General features: G+C 39.2%; 1 protein-coding gene across 3 annotated transcripts in view; it reads right to left on the reverse strand.

Annotated features, from left to right (window-relative positions):
- The window catches only part of TOM1L2 (target of myb1 like 2 membrane trafficking protein), a 142,684-nt gene that overhangs the window by 59,778 nt on the left and 65,854 nt on the right, over positions 1–17,052 (reverse strand). For all 3 annotated transcript variants that reach the window (XM_036739690.1, XM_036739696.1, XM_036739685.1), the window contains exons 5-7: positions 7,177–7,311; positions 5,025–5,183; positions 48–164 (exon numbers count right to left, since the gene is read on the reverse strand). In XM_036739690.1, the coding sequence (XP_036595585.1) occupies positions 48–164; positions 5,025–5,183; positions 7,177–7,311 (411 nt within the window). The remainder of the gene's footprint in view (positions 1–47; positions 165–5,024; positions 5,184–7,176; positions 7,312–17,052) is intronic.

Raw genomic sequence — 17,052 nt, forward strand, 5'->3', positions numbered from 1 at the left:
TCTATGCCAGAATTTGGGTATATCTCATTGAGGAATGAGTCTCTTACCTGTAGCAGCTCAAGGTCGGAGGAGTCTTCTTGCCCAGGAACCATCTCTGTTAACATCTCAGACATGACTTTTGTGTTTCCTCGGACAACATCAAGTTCACTCCGCAGCCTGGCAATCTGTTATAAGCCAAAGGCAAGGGTAAGGAAGAAAAATAAATTAGCACTTCTCTAAAAATAATTGTTTTTCTCAATAACTTTCAAAAATATTACATTTGTTTCTGAATATTTCCCTTCCCTTCTCACCTACCAGTGAGACTTCACCTGGAATAAAAATTAAAAAAGAAATAGAAAAAAAAGAACTCAACAAAACTAGCCAACACATCAACTGTATCTGACAGTATATGCGAAATTCCATACTCAAAGTCTCCAACCTCTGCAATGGAGAGGATGTTTTTCTCAACAATTCTCAGGGCAAAGCTTGGTCACTCTAAGTATTTAGGTTTGTTTTACTATTCTTTCCACTGACACTGTTGTAGTCGTTGTAAACTGTGTGAGAAGAGGCTCTTTTGCTCTATTTTTTTTACTCCTATGCTAGAATGCACGTTTGCAAGAAGAGGTGGCATCTTTGGCAGTTTAGTGAGACACAAAGGTGTCACTAATGAGGCAGGACTACTTCAGAAAAGACTTCTCAAACAGCATTTAAAATGTCTATTTGCATGTAGTACTGTGGTAGGGACACAGATTACAAACTCCTAGGAGGCAAGAACCAAGAGCACATTTATTTAGTAAGGTGATGGTGATCAGCCCTTTTAGCACTCTTCCAAGGGAGGAAAGGAATGGGGGCAGAGGGGAGAGGGAGGGAGAAGAGGAAGAGAAAGACAGATAAAGAAAGCAAGGAAAAGGGAGAAGATAGGGAAGGAGAGGAAGAGGACTTGGGAGAGGGAAGGGAAGAGAAAAAAGAAAGAGGGAGAGAGAGGGGAAAAGGGAGAGAGAAAAGGAGAGAGAGAGAGTAAGAGAGGAAGGAGAGGGAGAGAGAGGAAAGGAGACAAAGAGAAAGAAGTTAGGATAGCAGTAACCTGCTTGCCCTGGAAACTACCTGGTAGAGAGAAATTCTTGGAATCTGCTCAGCCAGCTATGTGGAAGTGATCGAAACCTGCTCATAGAAACCTGAGAACTGAAATAAATATCTTAACTTTTCCTGTTGCCAAAGCCAATATTTCTGCATACTTTTTCTCCTCTTTGTTTTCTGTCACAATTCAATGTCTAAGTCCTCTAATGATCCTGGCAACTCTCCACTTACCCCTCTCCAAAATCTTTCTGACACATGTGAAGGCCACAAATGGCTTCCATAATTCCACGATTTGTATCATACAGGAGCTTGTTTAGGTATTCATTACATAGGAAAAATGATTACTAATGACAGAGGAAAAATGCTGAAGGGCATTTCCCTGCCACAAACTACTTGGGGGGGGAAAGCCAAATAATTCATAATATGAATGGTGATAGTCAATAGAAAATCTAGAACCTAAGTTATACAAGGAAAACAAAGACTTCTCTCCACCTCATATCAGTCGACTGATGGGCTACATCACATAATAAATTAGTATGGGCCACCACAATAAGCTAGGCTACCATTAGTTCCCAAAGTGATGCCTACTGATAAGGTATCCTTAAGCAAAAAATCAGTAGGAATTCCAGGGATACAGAAGAGGCAAGAAATTACTAAAATACCAGAAGGTCAAAAAACATGTTAGATGGTATGGTATATCTGGAGGACAAGGTGTAAACTAGTATGACTCGAGTGCAGATAGCATAGAAATTAATAATATGAAATAAAGTGGGAAAAGAAGCATGTTGTTAGATTTTGGGGTGCCTTGAAAGCCAGGAAAAGGAAGCTAAGTTGTACTTGGTATGCAACAGGGAGCCAATAAAGATTTTAAAATAGAACAGATCCATGCAAGTGAAATATTATTCTGGCAGTAGTATCAAGACAGAACAGAGGGAGCGGAGACAGGAAGACCCATTAGGGAGTCAAATGGTAATGATGACCCAGACAAGAGTGGTTACAGTGGGAGGAAAAAGGAGGAGAGACACATTAATAACATTTTATTGAGGTGCAATCATGGAGACTTGGTAACTAATTGTATATGAGAGGGTGATTAAAAAAAATAACTTCAAGGGTACAAACACTGGAGCAACCTAGGTACTAGCAACAGAGATGGTGAGCAAGTTCAGAAGAAAGCCACGGTTTTAGACATGCTGACTCTGAAGAATTGGTAGAGTATCCAGATGGTGACATCCCAAAGGCATGGAGTTCGTGGGGATATGGGTCCAGAGCTCAAAAGAAAATCAGAGGTTGGAGATACAGACATGGGAGTCATCCTCATAGGTCTGTATAGAAAGGCTATAGCCGAAGCAGTGGCAGCGAGACAGACTGCAGGGAAAAGGCATCCTGAGAGAAGACTGACAAGGGCAGGCCCTATGGAAAGAAATGCCCACAATGAGGAGTCAGGAAGTTCTTTGAAGGGCCAGTGAAGGAGTGGTTGGAGAAGAAAGAGGAGAGCTAACAGTGGGTGGTATCTCTGAAGCCTAAAGAGAACATGGTGAAAGAAGTGAACAAGTGTATTAAAAGCTGCAGAGGTCAAGGAAGAAAAAATTTGAAAAAAAGGACACTGGATTTGGCAGTTAAAAGGTCATTAATGACTTGTGAAAAAATCATTCTGGTAGAGTGGTGGGAACAGAAGACAGATTGGTTAGAAGCAGAGGAACAGATAAAGATAACTTTTCCCAAGGAGCTTGGCTGTGAAAGGGATGAAATGGATGAGACAGGGCCTAAACTGCCTAGAAGGGTTAAGGAGGAGCTTTTATAGGAATGAGGAGACAAAAACAGGCTTGTAGGCAGAGTAAACCAGTGACAAGGGAGAGAGTAAATATGAATAAGAGAGAGGAGATGACTCTTGGAGGAAAGCTCTGGAGGAGCTAGAAGGGAATGAGACAAATGAAATCAGTAGAAGAATTAGCCTGTGTGATCAGAGGGAAGGAAAAAAAATAGATGCTGCTGTTGAGACGGTCTGAGGAATAAGGAAGGAAGCTGAAGGAACTCGAAATGGACAGGTTCTTAATGCAGTAAAGTAGGAAGACAGGGCAATGGGTACAAATGTGGAAATAGGAAAGAAAGGAGAAAAGAGAAGGAACAGCAATGCTGAAGGGAAAAAGAAAGATGGCCAATAAAGGCAGAGAAGAGAACCTGGCGGGCAGCCTCCGGGAAACAGCTAAGGTTGGGCCACGGAAAGTCTGTAGTGGGTGAAGTAAACTCAATTTGGTTTGATTTATCCATTAATACTCGGTAGCCCTGGAATAGACACAAAGAAACCTGATGGTGCACGGTACTGGGATGAAGATTTAAAGGCTGTGAATGGCTGAAGTTAAAAAAGGCAAGGGATTCTAGTACACTAGAATTGTGAAATATTAAGTAATAATAACCAAATTTATATAACACCTTAAAGCTTTCAAAATATTTTAAAAATATTATTTCATTTGAACTTCAAAACAAACCTGTGAGATAGATACTACAGACATTATATCCACTTTTCAGATAAGAAAACCAATACTCAGAGAAGTTAAGCCATTTCTTCATGGCCAACTAAATGTCCAAGGTGGGCTTAGAAAACACAAGCCTTCCTAACTCTAAGACCTGCACTCCCTCTTAGCGTATTGCATCATGCTACCAAAGCTGGGAATAAAAACAATTGTTGGTGAGAAGTTAGAAGACATGGGATGTGTTAAAGGAGCAGGTCTGGTCTGTTGGACTTTTTGCATTAAGCTTCCCCTGATCACCCAAGCCCACACTGATCTCCTCCTTCTCTGAGCTTATTCTAGTATTGCTACTTAATGTATATTGCCCTATTTTGCATGTCTGTCTGTTTGTTATCTCCCCAAGTAGTTCGTTGAGGGCAGGGACCACCTGTTACGTGTTATTGTATCTGCCTCTACTGCCACATCATGAACATAGTAGCAACTGCTTAGTATCTGCTACATAAAATTTTAGTTCTGGAAGAAATCTTGAGGGATAATCTATTTTCTTCCAGTACCTTAATCAGAACTATATTGAAACCACATTCAAAGAGAATTCTATTTTATTTTTTAAGATTTCTAGGGAGTTTCCAAAGTCTCCATCTGTAAGTCCTTTCAAAGGATAGCAATAATTCATAATTTTAACTGAAAAGTGATAGAGATAAATACAAAATTTTACACATAGGTTCAGAAAATAAAGTTCATGCAATGTTAGAAACTTGGCTAGACAAGAGTCAATTTGAAAAAGATCTGAGGGTGGACTGCAAAACTCAGTATATCAACAGTGTGGTATGGCTGTCAAAAGAAGCTAATGCAATGTTAGCCTACGTTTTTTTTTCTGCCTCTTGTTTTAAGGAGAAATAGGTAAGTCACAAGATAATAAACTGACCTCAAGGATGTTGTTATTAAAACAACTTCTAAGCTATGTTCTTGGATCATTCCACATTCAATCTAAGTTTTTACAACTAAATCTACAGTCCTATACAATAAGAATTGATTTTCAGAATGATAATTGTTAGTCCCTACAAGATCCTTAAACCAAGATTAAATAATAATCATTATTTTTAGTAAGACAGGAAAGCTTTGAATACATTTGAGAAAAGATTTCTTCTAAGAAGGGTTGAAACCAAAATGGGCTTCAAATTAACCCTGTTAACTACTTACACAATGAGAAAACTTCTTTCTCTAAGATTCTAGTTTTTGGAATTTCCTGTATAAGTTCATAAGACGAAGATAAAGGTTTGAAAGGACATTTAAAAAAACATAAAAGTTTAGATAGGGTCATCATTTTTTATTCTACTTCAATTCTCAAATATTTAGCCATTGTAAATCTCCCACTTTTTTTAAAAGGCATCCTCCTAAATTTTTCTGACAAACCCTGGTTTAGGTCATTATCAGGTTGGATTGTTCAAAAAATATGGCAAAGTAAGCTACCTTGCTAATAGACTCCAAGTTAAAAGATACCTGTTCTGAGTTGGCGGTGATTGGCCCAGTCACATTCAAAGATGGGGCTTGAGGAGCTGTGTATGGCGTAGGAGAAGGTGCAGAAGATGATGTGGAGCTCATTCTTTGCTGCGATTGAGACCTATGCATAGTCGCTGCTGGATCCACTTCAGGGATGCTCTGCCACACCAATAACAAAACCCTCCATGCATTTAAATTGTTTAGATGAATACACCTGAACTATCCCACCCTGAATGACCTCCCAGATGTCTGGTAATCCAACCACCATGGCTGTAGCTTCAATGTGACTGCTGACTTTGTAGTCCCGAATGTTGTGAGAAGAAATAAAATAATAGTTCTGAAGACACTTTAAGCTCTTCAAGGGCATTACAACTGTGATTATAATGAATATCTAGCATTTTAGATAGGAGGCTGATGATACTAACTATTATCAATCATAGACTTTAAAAATATTTGTTATTATCTTTTGTTTTTATATTATCTTGAATTGCCAAAGTATCTCTCCTCTGCCCTGTCCCAGAGGGTTTTCCCTTATAAGCATGATTTTTTTTTAAAATGCTCATCAAAACTAACACATCAAAAAAAAAAGCCAGAACATTATATGCACTGTTCTATACCCATAGTCCCTCAACTTTGCAAAGAATGGGGGAAGGCACATCTCTTCCTCCTCATCTCTTCTTGGTCAAGATTCTTTCAGAGCATTTAGTTTCATTAATCATGGATTCTTATACTTACTATATTTTGGCCTTTACAAGTAGAATAACACAAATAGTAATTATATAATTACAGAATATTCTTTATAACCACTGGCACAATAACACTGCTTTGTGTCTTTATTAGAAGAATAAAGCAATTATGCTTAAACCACAAAGCACAGAAAGTAGTTTGTATAATACAAATAAATCATAATAAGTACAATGTTTTGAAAAGCACAACTCCCTTTGAGCATCTCAAGTCACTTCTTGTACATTAAGACCCCCATTCTTACAACAAAAATTGATATTGCAGTTTGAGACTAGCAGAGAGCTTTCTTAATAACAATTCCATGAGGTAACACTAAAAGTATTATCCTTATTTTATAGATGAGGAAGCTGGGATTCTAAGAAGTGAAATTACTTGTCCATGAACAATGTAGCTAATTAGGATGTGAGGCTGCACTTGAACCCAAGTCCTCTGATTTCTGACCCAGCACGCCATCAACTCTTTCATACTGCTGCTACCAGCACAGTATTTCACAGATGGAAGTCAAAGGGCTGGTGTAATATGGGCAGGTACAAAACAAAGATCTCATTCCACTCCATGCAATCACATCTTATAGGTCCAGTAGGCCACACCAGACTGGGGGTTAGGACATAAGTTCTAGTCTCAAGATCCACATTTGATGTGTTCTCAAACAAATCCCTTAATCTTTAGTCTCTTCTCTTTCTGTAAAACAGGGAGAATACATGATGCTCCCAACCTCAAATTTCTTTGATAAAATAAATAAAGAAATCTATGTGCTTTCAGCTTCTACAAGCACGGCATCATGATCCTGATTGCTAGCTTTATAAAAACTTTCTGTGGGAGACCTCTAAGTTTTAATTTCCTTGAACTATGTGTTTTAAAGTTGTGGCTCCCAAAGCTGATTGGAATGAATGGTTTGCCTTGATTCACTTTGAATATTGTTGCTCAAAAAAAAAGCATGACTCACTTGATTTGCAGCGGTGGGAAAAAATGTAGCTCTCTGCCACTCTGCTAAATCATCAGTAACCTCTACCCCTTTGAAGGTGACTCTCAGAGGGAGAGATAACTGAATCTCTACAACAGACTCTAATCAGGTTTCTCAAAGGTAGATACTAATGAGGCTTGTGTGATGAGTCTAAGTAAGCAACCACCTTCACCAGAATTTGACATTAAATTGATCCATCAATTGGATCTTTCTAGGCTTGGTATTAGAATCTTCTGAAAGTGAGGGAGATTCTTCAAGTTTTTAAATCACCAACCAGCTGCCTCATTCTATACATTCCCTATTGTTCTTAAAAAATAAATGCCCTACAAACTTTGAAAAAGTGTGTTCTGAAGTTTAATAATTAAGAAGGAATAGCAGAAGGTTGGTGGAAGGTTATCCAATTCTTTACTGGGTCTTCCTGGAAAATGCTGTGCTGTTGCTTACCCGCTGTGGCGTGTGTATTGGAGACAGGGCGTCTAAGTCTGCCATGGGAAATTCAATCCCTTTTCTTTTCAGTTCTTCATAAATATGCACCACTCCAGTGAGATCAGGACTACTCCGAAACGCATCAGCCCAAGCCTAAGAAAAATGAAACAAGAAGTCTTTCATGACAGTTAACTTAAAAAGTTCTGTCAAAGTTAAAAATCTACAGACCCAGAAGAAGACCCAAACTATTAACAACCACATGGAAAGACTGCTCAGGATCATTAAGAGAATGCAAATTAAAAGAATTCAGAAGTTTCACCTTACATCCAGAGAACTGGTAAAACCCAAAACAGACAGGAATAATAGTCAATGTTGGGGGGCATGGAAAAACAGGACCATTGTGGCACTGTGAATTAGCTAACCATTCTGAAATGCAATTTGGAACTAGGCTAAAAAAGTGACTAAAATATTCATAATCTTTGACCCAGAGAATCCACTGCTAGGCGTATATTACTTCAAGGTAGTTAAAGATAAATAGAAAGGTCCAATCTATACCAACATTCTATTTGAAGCAATTTCTTTGGAAGCAAAAAAAGAAACAATGTATGTGCTCACTGATCGGGAAACAGCTAAACAAATTGTAGTACAAAAATACGATGGACTATTTACTATCAGAGGTTATAAATATGAATATAAAGAAGTCTGAGAAATGGGAAAATCGGCAAAGTGAAGCAAGCAGACCCAAGAAAACAATATATGCAGTGACTACAAGAATGTAAGTGGAAGAGGGGAATAAAAGCAAAACCAAATGCTGCAGAATTCTAATGATCAAGCTAGGTCCAGGAGGAGAGTTGAGAAAAATGCCCTGACTGCCCTTTATCTCAGAGATGGAGGACTATTGGTGTAAACCACTTAATGCACATGTTGTCAAGTGAGGCTGATGCACTAGCTGGTTTTTATTAAGTTTGGTTTTTTCTTTCTTTTTTTTCTTCTTTATTACATGGGAAGCCTTGTGGGGTAGGTAGGGACATATTCAGAACTGAAACTATTAGCTCCCTGCTATGTCTAGGACCAAACACAAACTCCTCTGTTTGGTATGTAAAGCCCATCACAGACAGGCTCCACCTTACTTTTTCAAACTTATTAGATGTCATTTCCATCTACGATCTACTCAAATTGGCCTGCTTGTTGTTGTTCTCACACATTTCTATTTTCAGCCTCCATATCTTTGTACAAGCTATCTCTCATGCCTCTAATGCATCGTGCCCTCTTCACTTGTCTTTAACAATCCCTGGTTTCCTTCAAACTGTCACCTTTTACATGAAGCTTTTCCTAATCATTTCAGTTGCTAGTGTAGTTACCTTGTATTTATTATATATATATATGTGTGTGTGTGTGTGTGTGCGTGTGTCTCTGTGTGTCTGTGTGTGTATCTATATATATATATATATATATAGATAGATAGATAGATAGATGTAGATATTGATATATGCATATGTTGTCTCCTTTGATAGCCTATAAGCTCCCAGAGGGCAAGTATTATTTCTGTTTTTGGTTTTGTATATTCCCAATGACTAGTACAGTGCCAAGCACATCATATGCATCTAATAAATGTTTGCTGATAGGCTGATGTAAAAACAAAAGGCGTAACTTTTTTTAGGGAAAAGTTTATGGACTCCCCAGTTCTCCTTTTTAGGTAAACAAGCTACAATTTTGGAATGCAGAGATAACTAGCAAAATTTAAATCTGTTCCTCTCCTGCTAGCCCTGCTAAAAACTAAGCTAGTGAGCTGAGTTTTCAATAGCATTAGTGGGGACAAAACATAAAACTTAGTATTTCTGTGGAGCAGATATAGAGAAGTAACACATAAATACTGTTGAGGACATTTCCCAAATAATAATGCACTAGGATGTATAGTTGAAAGAACAGGAAGAGAATGCCTTGTTATAAAGTCAGTGTATCGGGGACAGTGAGTACTACACAGCTTCTTACACTCTTCTTCCATTTGATATTCTCACATATGGTATTTAAAATGTCATAAAAGGCAGCTGGTAAACTGAGTAAAATGGAAAGAGAAATAGGTTTATGGTATATAACATACATAAAACTAAAGTTAGGTTTCATGTTAAGGTTTCACGTTAAGGTTTCACCTCTAGATTACGAACGTTAACACAAAAAGGAATCTTAGAGATCATTTAGTCCACGTTCCTTATTTGATAAATAAAGGAATTAAGGCCCGGAGAGATGAAAGGACATATAGCTAATTTGTGGCAGGGCTGGGACTGAAGACCAGGTTTCTTGACTCCCCACTTTAGGGCTTTTCATGTAAACAGACATCTAGAAAAGTATCCCAAGTCTGTCATTAGAAATAAGTGCTTGATGAAAATAAAAAAAGAAGCACTCTTTTTACCGAGTAATACTATAAGGAAAAAAAGAAAATAGAAATATCTCCTCACTTTTAAACCCCCTTATATTTTCTACTGATCTTAAAACCTAGTTTTACTCTTCAGGATTTGCAGCACATTTCATGACAAAGTTAGCTAGATGGCTTACAAAGGACCAATACAGGAACAGAAAAATCTCTTTGTATATTATTCCATGTAAGCTACATACCCAGAGGAGGCTATACCAGCTTTCCCAGAAAATGTTTGCATTTGTAAACTCTGCTGCTGCCAGACTCATTTCACTGCCTCCCTAGATCAGGTACTGAATTTCAACCAATCCTACTGCACCAGCAGAAACCCTATCTCCAAACACTGGACCCATTAGGAATAAAAAGGTCAGTTTCCAAAAGCCTCTTTAATTACAATAGAAACATCTCATTTACTGCAAAAAAAAATACCTATTCATATGCATTTACTTGATCCACTTATTTAATATGTATAACCAGAAGTTTAAAGTCTACTCACCTAAGCAGCTACTGGGTTTATTTCTGGTCTTTGAGCAATTATTTAGTTGTGTAGTTGGCAGCTAAGTTAGAATGTGACCTTAGACGCTTACTACATGTGCGACCTTGGACAAACCTGTCTGCTTCACTTCTCTCAACTGTAAAATGGGAAATAATCACCGCCTCTTCCTTCCAGGTTGTTGTGAGGATGAAGTAAGATAACATTTGTAAAGCACTTAGCACAGTGCCTGGCACGCCACAAGCACTGTGGAATGCTAGCTAGGATTGTAGGTCTTTACTGAGGGTTGAAGGAAGATCTTCCCTTGTTCACCATGAAGGCTGCTTGAATATATTTTTAGAGAAGTAGTGGCTAGAATACCCTAATTTCACAAGGTGGGGCCAACCTACCTTCTTTTACCTAACTACTGAATCAATCGATCAATCAATTATATGCCAGGCACTATGCTAAGTGCAACACAGCGAGAATAGAGAAACAAGCCATGCCCTCAAGAAGTTTACATTCTAACAGGGCAGACCACATAAACACATATCCAACTAAGCATATCTTATTCCCTCTAGGATAAAAAGTCTTTAAGGACCAGTCAGCTCCATCCTGTCATCCTATCTAGAGATAGGTATGGGAAGAGAGGTGTTAGCAGATTCTCTAGAATTATTTCAAACCCTGCCCCTAACCTCTACCCCTCCCCTGCCGCAGTCATTTTGAAATGGACACAAAATATTGCACAGGACCTCTTCCAACCTCCTCTTCTCCTTTCCAGTAAAGGTCAAAGCTGTAGTTAGATCAGACATGGGAGCAATGAGGATGGGGGGTGGGGCACAAGAGAATAATTTTAGTTCTTCTTTTCTTCACACCTCAAGCTCTCAGTTAGATACTAATTCAGTTTGCCAGGTACACACTCCTCTGGCAACTTGAATGCTGTGGACTATCTGATCACAGCAGGGCCTATCAGTTCAAAGAACTACAAAGCTTTTCTTCTTCCCTAACTGACTGGCAGAAAGAAGGCTGAAGTGGAAAGCTGTGGTAGTACAGGGGTAAGATTAAAGTTGGGATAGGGTACAGAAATACATGAGTGGAAGAAATCCGGAAATTATATTTATGCAGCATCTCCTTGGGACAACGTCAAGATCAATTTTTCAAAGGTTCCGAACATCCATGACTTTCCTCTCCTCCCTCCTTCCTTTCGGAGGCCCTGGTTTCCTTCAACATTCAGCTCAAGTATCTTCTGCAGGAGGCCGTTCCTGGTCCCCTCGGTTTTTAGTCCGCTGCCAAGTATTCAAAGTAAAATAATGTAGTGCTCAAATCTTTCCATCTCTTCCCCTACAACATTTCTTCAATCTATCCCTTTCACAATACTGACACAGCAACTATTTTCATTCAGGCCCTCATTCGCCTCTTTCCTGGACTAACTGCAATGGCCTAATTGGTCTCCTAGCCACATGTCTGTCTCCACTTGAATCCATTCTCTGCACAGCTCCCAAAATGATTTTTCTTAAGTGTCGCTATGACCAAATCATTCCCTACCTTTTCAGCCTCATTATACATTACTCTCCTTCCCAAACTCTACAGTATAGGCAAATTATCCTTGCGATTCTTCACACACAGCACTACATCTCCCTCTGTGACTTTGTACTGGTCATCCCTCAATGCCTGGAATGCACTCCCCTCAGTGACACCTTGGGAAAATCTCTTATTTCAAGACTCAGCTCAAGAACTACCTTTTACAGAAAGCCTTTTATAACCCTTTCAGTTTCCAGCGCCCTCCCTCCCTAAACTATTGGTATTTATTCTATCTATCTACCTATCTATCTATCCACTCCTGTTGTCTCCCCTGTTTTTGTATCACAAGAATGCAACAGAGCTCCTGGTATAGACTTGGTGTTTAATAAGTGCTTGCTGAATGACTCTTACATTTGAAGAAACCAGGTCATATTTCAGCATTCTAAGTACAAACCCTAGGAAATGGCAGAGATGGCTTTGGCAGCCAGCCCTCCCTAATGACTATGTTACTTAGGACAGTGAAAGTCATTGTGGTATGAACCAAGTAGCAACGGAGGGCCATTTCATTCTGTTTATGTTAGGCCACTGGAAGCCTCAGTAAATTCCTCTAGGTTCTTACACACAATGTTCCCTTTTCCTTCCTGTAAGTAGTAACAGAGAAAGGAAAGAGCCGGAAGACAAAGTGTCTAATAAGAAAAAAAAAGTAAATGTATTCAATCATTACACAAATCCTTCTATCCACCAAACTATTCTAGGCACTGGGAAACAAGTAAAAATTGCTCTTAAAGAGTTTCCATTCAACTGGAGAGGCCATGATATTAGAGAGGAGGGTAAGTGTATGTGCATATGTTGGTGGGAAGATGTACTTTAGCATATCTTCTTTATGGAGCTGGAACTAATAGTCTAGACTGGATGGAACAATGACTGAGAATGTGAATAATGTGAAAAAAGGCTGAAAAGATAGGAGCAAACCTGTAGAGGACCCGGCCTGCCAGGCTGAGTTTATATTTTATCCAAAGGCAATACTGACTATTTCTGAATCGGGGAATGACATGGACCACCTATGCATTAGGAAGATTATTTTGGTAGATGTGTGAAGGTTGGAAAGAGTAAAGACAGAAGTTGGGAAACCAGTTAGAAGACTACTAAAAATAGTCTAGGCAAGAGGTAAGGAGGACCTAAGGTAGGTCATGTGAGTAGAGACATTTAACCTGTGGAGGTTAAATGAACAAGACTTGGCAACTAACTGTATAAGAGAATGAGGTAGAAGAAAAGTTTAAGATGGCTTTTGAGGTTTCATACTTGGGTGACTAGTGAGATGGAAGTGTCAAACAACAGTGAAAAATAGGAAAGTTGGAACAATGGGCAGATTTGGGGGGGTGAGATAAGTTCAGTCTCATGGGACATTCATGTGGAAATACACAACAGGACTGGAGATTAGGGGAGAGTCAGGCTACATAATATAGATATGAGAATAACTGGCATAAAGGTCAAAAGTGAAACCACGAGTAGGTTGGAGGAGCCAAGATGTCAGAATAACAGGAAGAGGAATAGCAAGTTGCCACCACCTCCCTGAAGAAAGATTCCCCATTTCTTCAGGAAATCCAAGAAAAGGTCAGTGAGTCATTTTTCCAGTCAAAGTCAGCATAGGGAGAAAGATAAAGAGGTCTGTGGACAGTGGGGATAGGATCTGGCCAAGAGCACACATAGGAAGCATTCCAGCACAGGGAGGGGTTATGTACCAGGGTAAGAAGAGGCCCTGGTTCCATCGCAGAAGGGTCTAAACTTCTGTAGGATGCAGCAACAGGTGTCAACTGGCAGCTCTGTCATTCACTACCCAGAAGTCACAGATCCAGAGCAGAAATGAGGACGGACCTGTGTCTTGGGGTCATGAGTTCTAGACTGAGCACCAAACAAAGAGCAAGTTCAGAAGCAAGCAGCTGTTGTGTGGCTTGGACCCCAAAACTGAAGTGGGGGTGGGGTTGGGGGTGTGTGTCTCAGTTCCAGCTTCCAAGCCATTCCAAAACCTGCAGATGAATAACCAGGGAAGGAATCCCTTACCAAAGGGAAGCTTACAGTTCTGTTACTTTGAAACAGCAGAGTTTTCCAAGAGGCTAATAACGGCTAAGTCCAAAAGCAGATGACTAAAACTTCCGAATGGGCAAGCTCATGAGCATGTCACTTAGATTCAAAAGGAGGTGAGTAATTTGCTCAGACCAAAGGGGCAGCATCAGACTTTGCTCTGGATCAGACCACTGTGGTAGCACTGAAAGCTTGTAGGTCCCCTAGCCTGAGCTGGTCTTGAGAGCACAGAAATAACATGACACTCAACACTCCAGAAAAGCAGCAGCAGGACCAGTGGAAACTTTTCCTCCACAAATGAGCAGAACTCATCTCTAACATAAGGCTCCATGTCAGGAAGTAGGTTGGAAGAACGAGCAAATAAAAATAAGCCCACCACAGAAAGCTATTATTGGGACAGGGACTCTTCAAGGCACAAAACCAGAAAAGACTACAAAACATCTATAAGCAAAGCTTCAAAGAAAAACACAGCTTGGGCACAAATTTGCTAGATTCCTGGAAGAGATAAAGCAAGAGTTTTAAGGTATTTTGGTAAATGAAATGAAAGCACTAGAAGGAAAAAATGGAAAAAAAAAATTAAGAGCTATGGAAGAAGGAACTGGAAAGGGGATTAGCAGGTTGGAAAAAGAAGTATAAAACCTTGCCCAAGCAACAACCTTCTTGAAAATTAGGGTGGACCAAATAGAAGTCAACGGCTTCATGAGATAACAAGAAATACTTTAAAAAGATCGAAAAAAATAGAAGAAAATCTAAGATATCTCATATCATAAACTGAGCTGGAAAAATGATCAAGGAGAGAAAATTTAAGAAGCACTGGACTACCTAAAAGCCATGACTGCTAAAAGAGCCTAGACATTACATTTCAGGAAATCTAAGAAGAAAACTACCCAGATTTCTCAAGGCCAGAACAGAAATTGAAAGAATCCACTAGTCACCTCCTGAAAGAAACCCTCAAATGAAAACTCCAAGAACATTATAACCAAATGTTCTTGGGCTTTCAGGTCAAAAAAACATACTGCAAGCAGCCAGAAAGAAAGAATTCAAGTACTGAGGAATCAGTCAGGATTACATACAATTTAGTGGTTACCACTATAAAGGAATACAAATTTGGAATATAATATCTTTCCAAAAGGCAAAGGATATAGATGGGCTTACAGTCAAGAAACTTACTCAGCGAAACTGAATATAATTCTTTTTGCTGACCAGTCATTTTCCAGTTGTGCCTGACTGTTTGTGACCCCTCTGGAGTTTTCTTGGAGATACTGGAGTGGTTCGGCATTTCCTTCTCCAGCTCATTTTACAGATGAGGAAGCTGAGGCAAACAGGGTTAAGTGACTTGCCTGGGGTCATACAACCAGTAAGTGTCTGACACCATATTTGAACTCAGGAAGATGAATCTTCCTGATTCCAGGCCTGGCTCAGTGTCACCTAGCTGCCTGAGTATAATTCTACAGGGTTGAGTAACTAGGCCTTTAATAAAACAGAGGACTTCCAGTTCTTCCTGATGAAAAAGCCAGAGATGCATCAAAACTCTGAAGTTTAAACACAGGAGTTAAGAAAAACATAAAAAGGTAAACACAAATGAACAAGCCTAAGGGATTAAGCAAGGATAAACTACTTATATCCTAATGTGGGGAAGTTATACATGTGTCCCTTCTGAACTCTATCATCATCAGAGGTCAGAGAGGAAATCTAATTATATAACAGGCCTAGGAGTGATTTTATTATGTCTTGATAATAGTGAAAGAAGAATGGAAAAGGAGGGGAAGAGAGAAACACTGGGGGTAGAGGTGGAGATGGAAGGTTAGGGAAATTATCTCACATAAGCTCATATATGTAAGTACAAGTCTACAAAAACAGGGAGTAAGGGGGTGGGTAGTAGTTGACAGCTGAACTCTCATTTGTACTGGTCAAAGGAGAGGAGAAGAATACACATGCATAGAGTGCAGTAATACATTTCACTCACCAGAAAAACAGAAGGGAATGGGCAAATTAGAGGGAGAGTAGTTAAGGGAAGGACTTGTCCCTAGGAAAACAAGTTGTAACTGAAGATGCACAAAAATATTTGCATCTCTTCTTGTGGTGGCAAAGAATTAGAAAGGGGTGTCCATCATCTAGGGGATGGCTCGACAAGTTTTGGCACATAAACGTAATGGAATACTATCGGGCTATGAGTAATGTTGAAGGGGACGGATGCAGAGAAACCCGAGAAGACTTTTATGAACTGATGCAGACGGAAGTGAGCAGAACAAGAAGAACAATTTACACAACGACAACAATACTGTAAAGACAAACAACTTTGAAAGATTCAGGAACTCTGACCATAGTAATGACTAATCACTATTCCAGAGGAAAAATGATGAAACATGCTACCTACCTCTTGATAGAAGAGTAAAGGACTCAGAATGCAAAATGAGACTTTTTTTTTGACATGGTCAATATGGAAATTTGTTTTTCTTGACTATTCATGTTTGAAAATGGAGGTTTTTTTCCTTACTTTCTCAGTGGAAAAGCAGTAGAAGGAAAAGAAGGTAGATTTTCGCTAAATTTTTTTTAAAGTTCATTCAAAAAAAACGAATGCATGGGATCAAATGAAATTGCCAAAGAAAAGAGTATAGCAGGAGAATCTAAGATGGTTTGAGATAATTCAAACAGTTGGGGAACACACCTGTTGTTAAAGGGGAGGAAGAGGATGATTAACCAGTTAAGGAAACTGATAAAGACCAGTCAGACAGGAAGAAGAATTAATAGAGAGAAATATCTTGGAATCAGCAGAAGAATATTTGACACAAGTGTCAAATGCCATAGAAAGCTCAAGGAAGATGAAGAATGAGAAAAGACCATTGTATTATTAATAAATGGTCAAAGGACATGAATAGGCAGTTTTCAGAGGAAGAAATCCAAGTTATCAACAATCATATGAAAAATGTTTTAAATCACTAATAATTAGAGGATGCAAATTAAAACAACACTGACGTACCACTTCATATTCATCAGACTGCCAAAGCTGACAGAAAATGAAAATAAGTGCTGGAGGGACTGTGGGAAAACAGGTTCTTTAATGCACTGCAGATGGAGCTGTGGATTGGTCCTACCGTTCCAGAAAGCAATTTGGAACTATGCCCAAAAAGCCATTAAACTGTGCAAACCCTTTGCCCCAGTGATACTGCTACTCCGTCTACACCCCAAAGAGATCAAAGAAAGAGGAAAGGACTCATATGGACAAAAAAGTATTTATAGCAGCTCTTTCTGTAGTGGCAAAAAACTGGACATTGAGAGGATAGTCATCAGTTGGGGAACGGCTGGACAAATGTGAATGTGATGGAATACTACTGTGGTATAAGGATGGATAATGGGGGCAGTTTCAGGAAAACCTGTAAGAATTGATGTAAAGTGAAGTGAGCAG

Source organism: Trichosurus vulpecula, chromosome 1 (assembly GCF_011100635.1).
Source record: "Trichosurus vulpecula isolate mTriVul1 chromosome 1, mTriVul1.pri, whole genome shotgun sequence".
NCBI lineage: Eukaryota > Metazoa > Chordata > Mammalia > Diprotodontia > Phalangeridae > Trichosurus > Trichosurus vulpecula.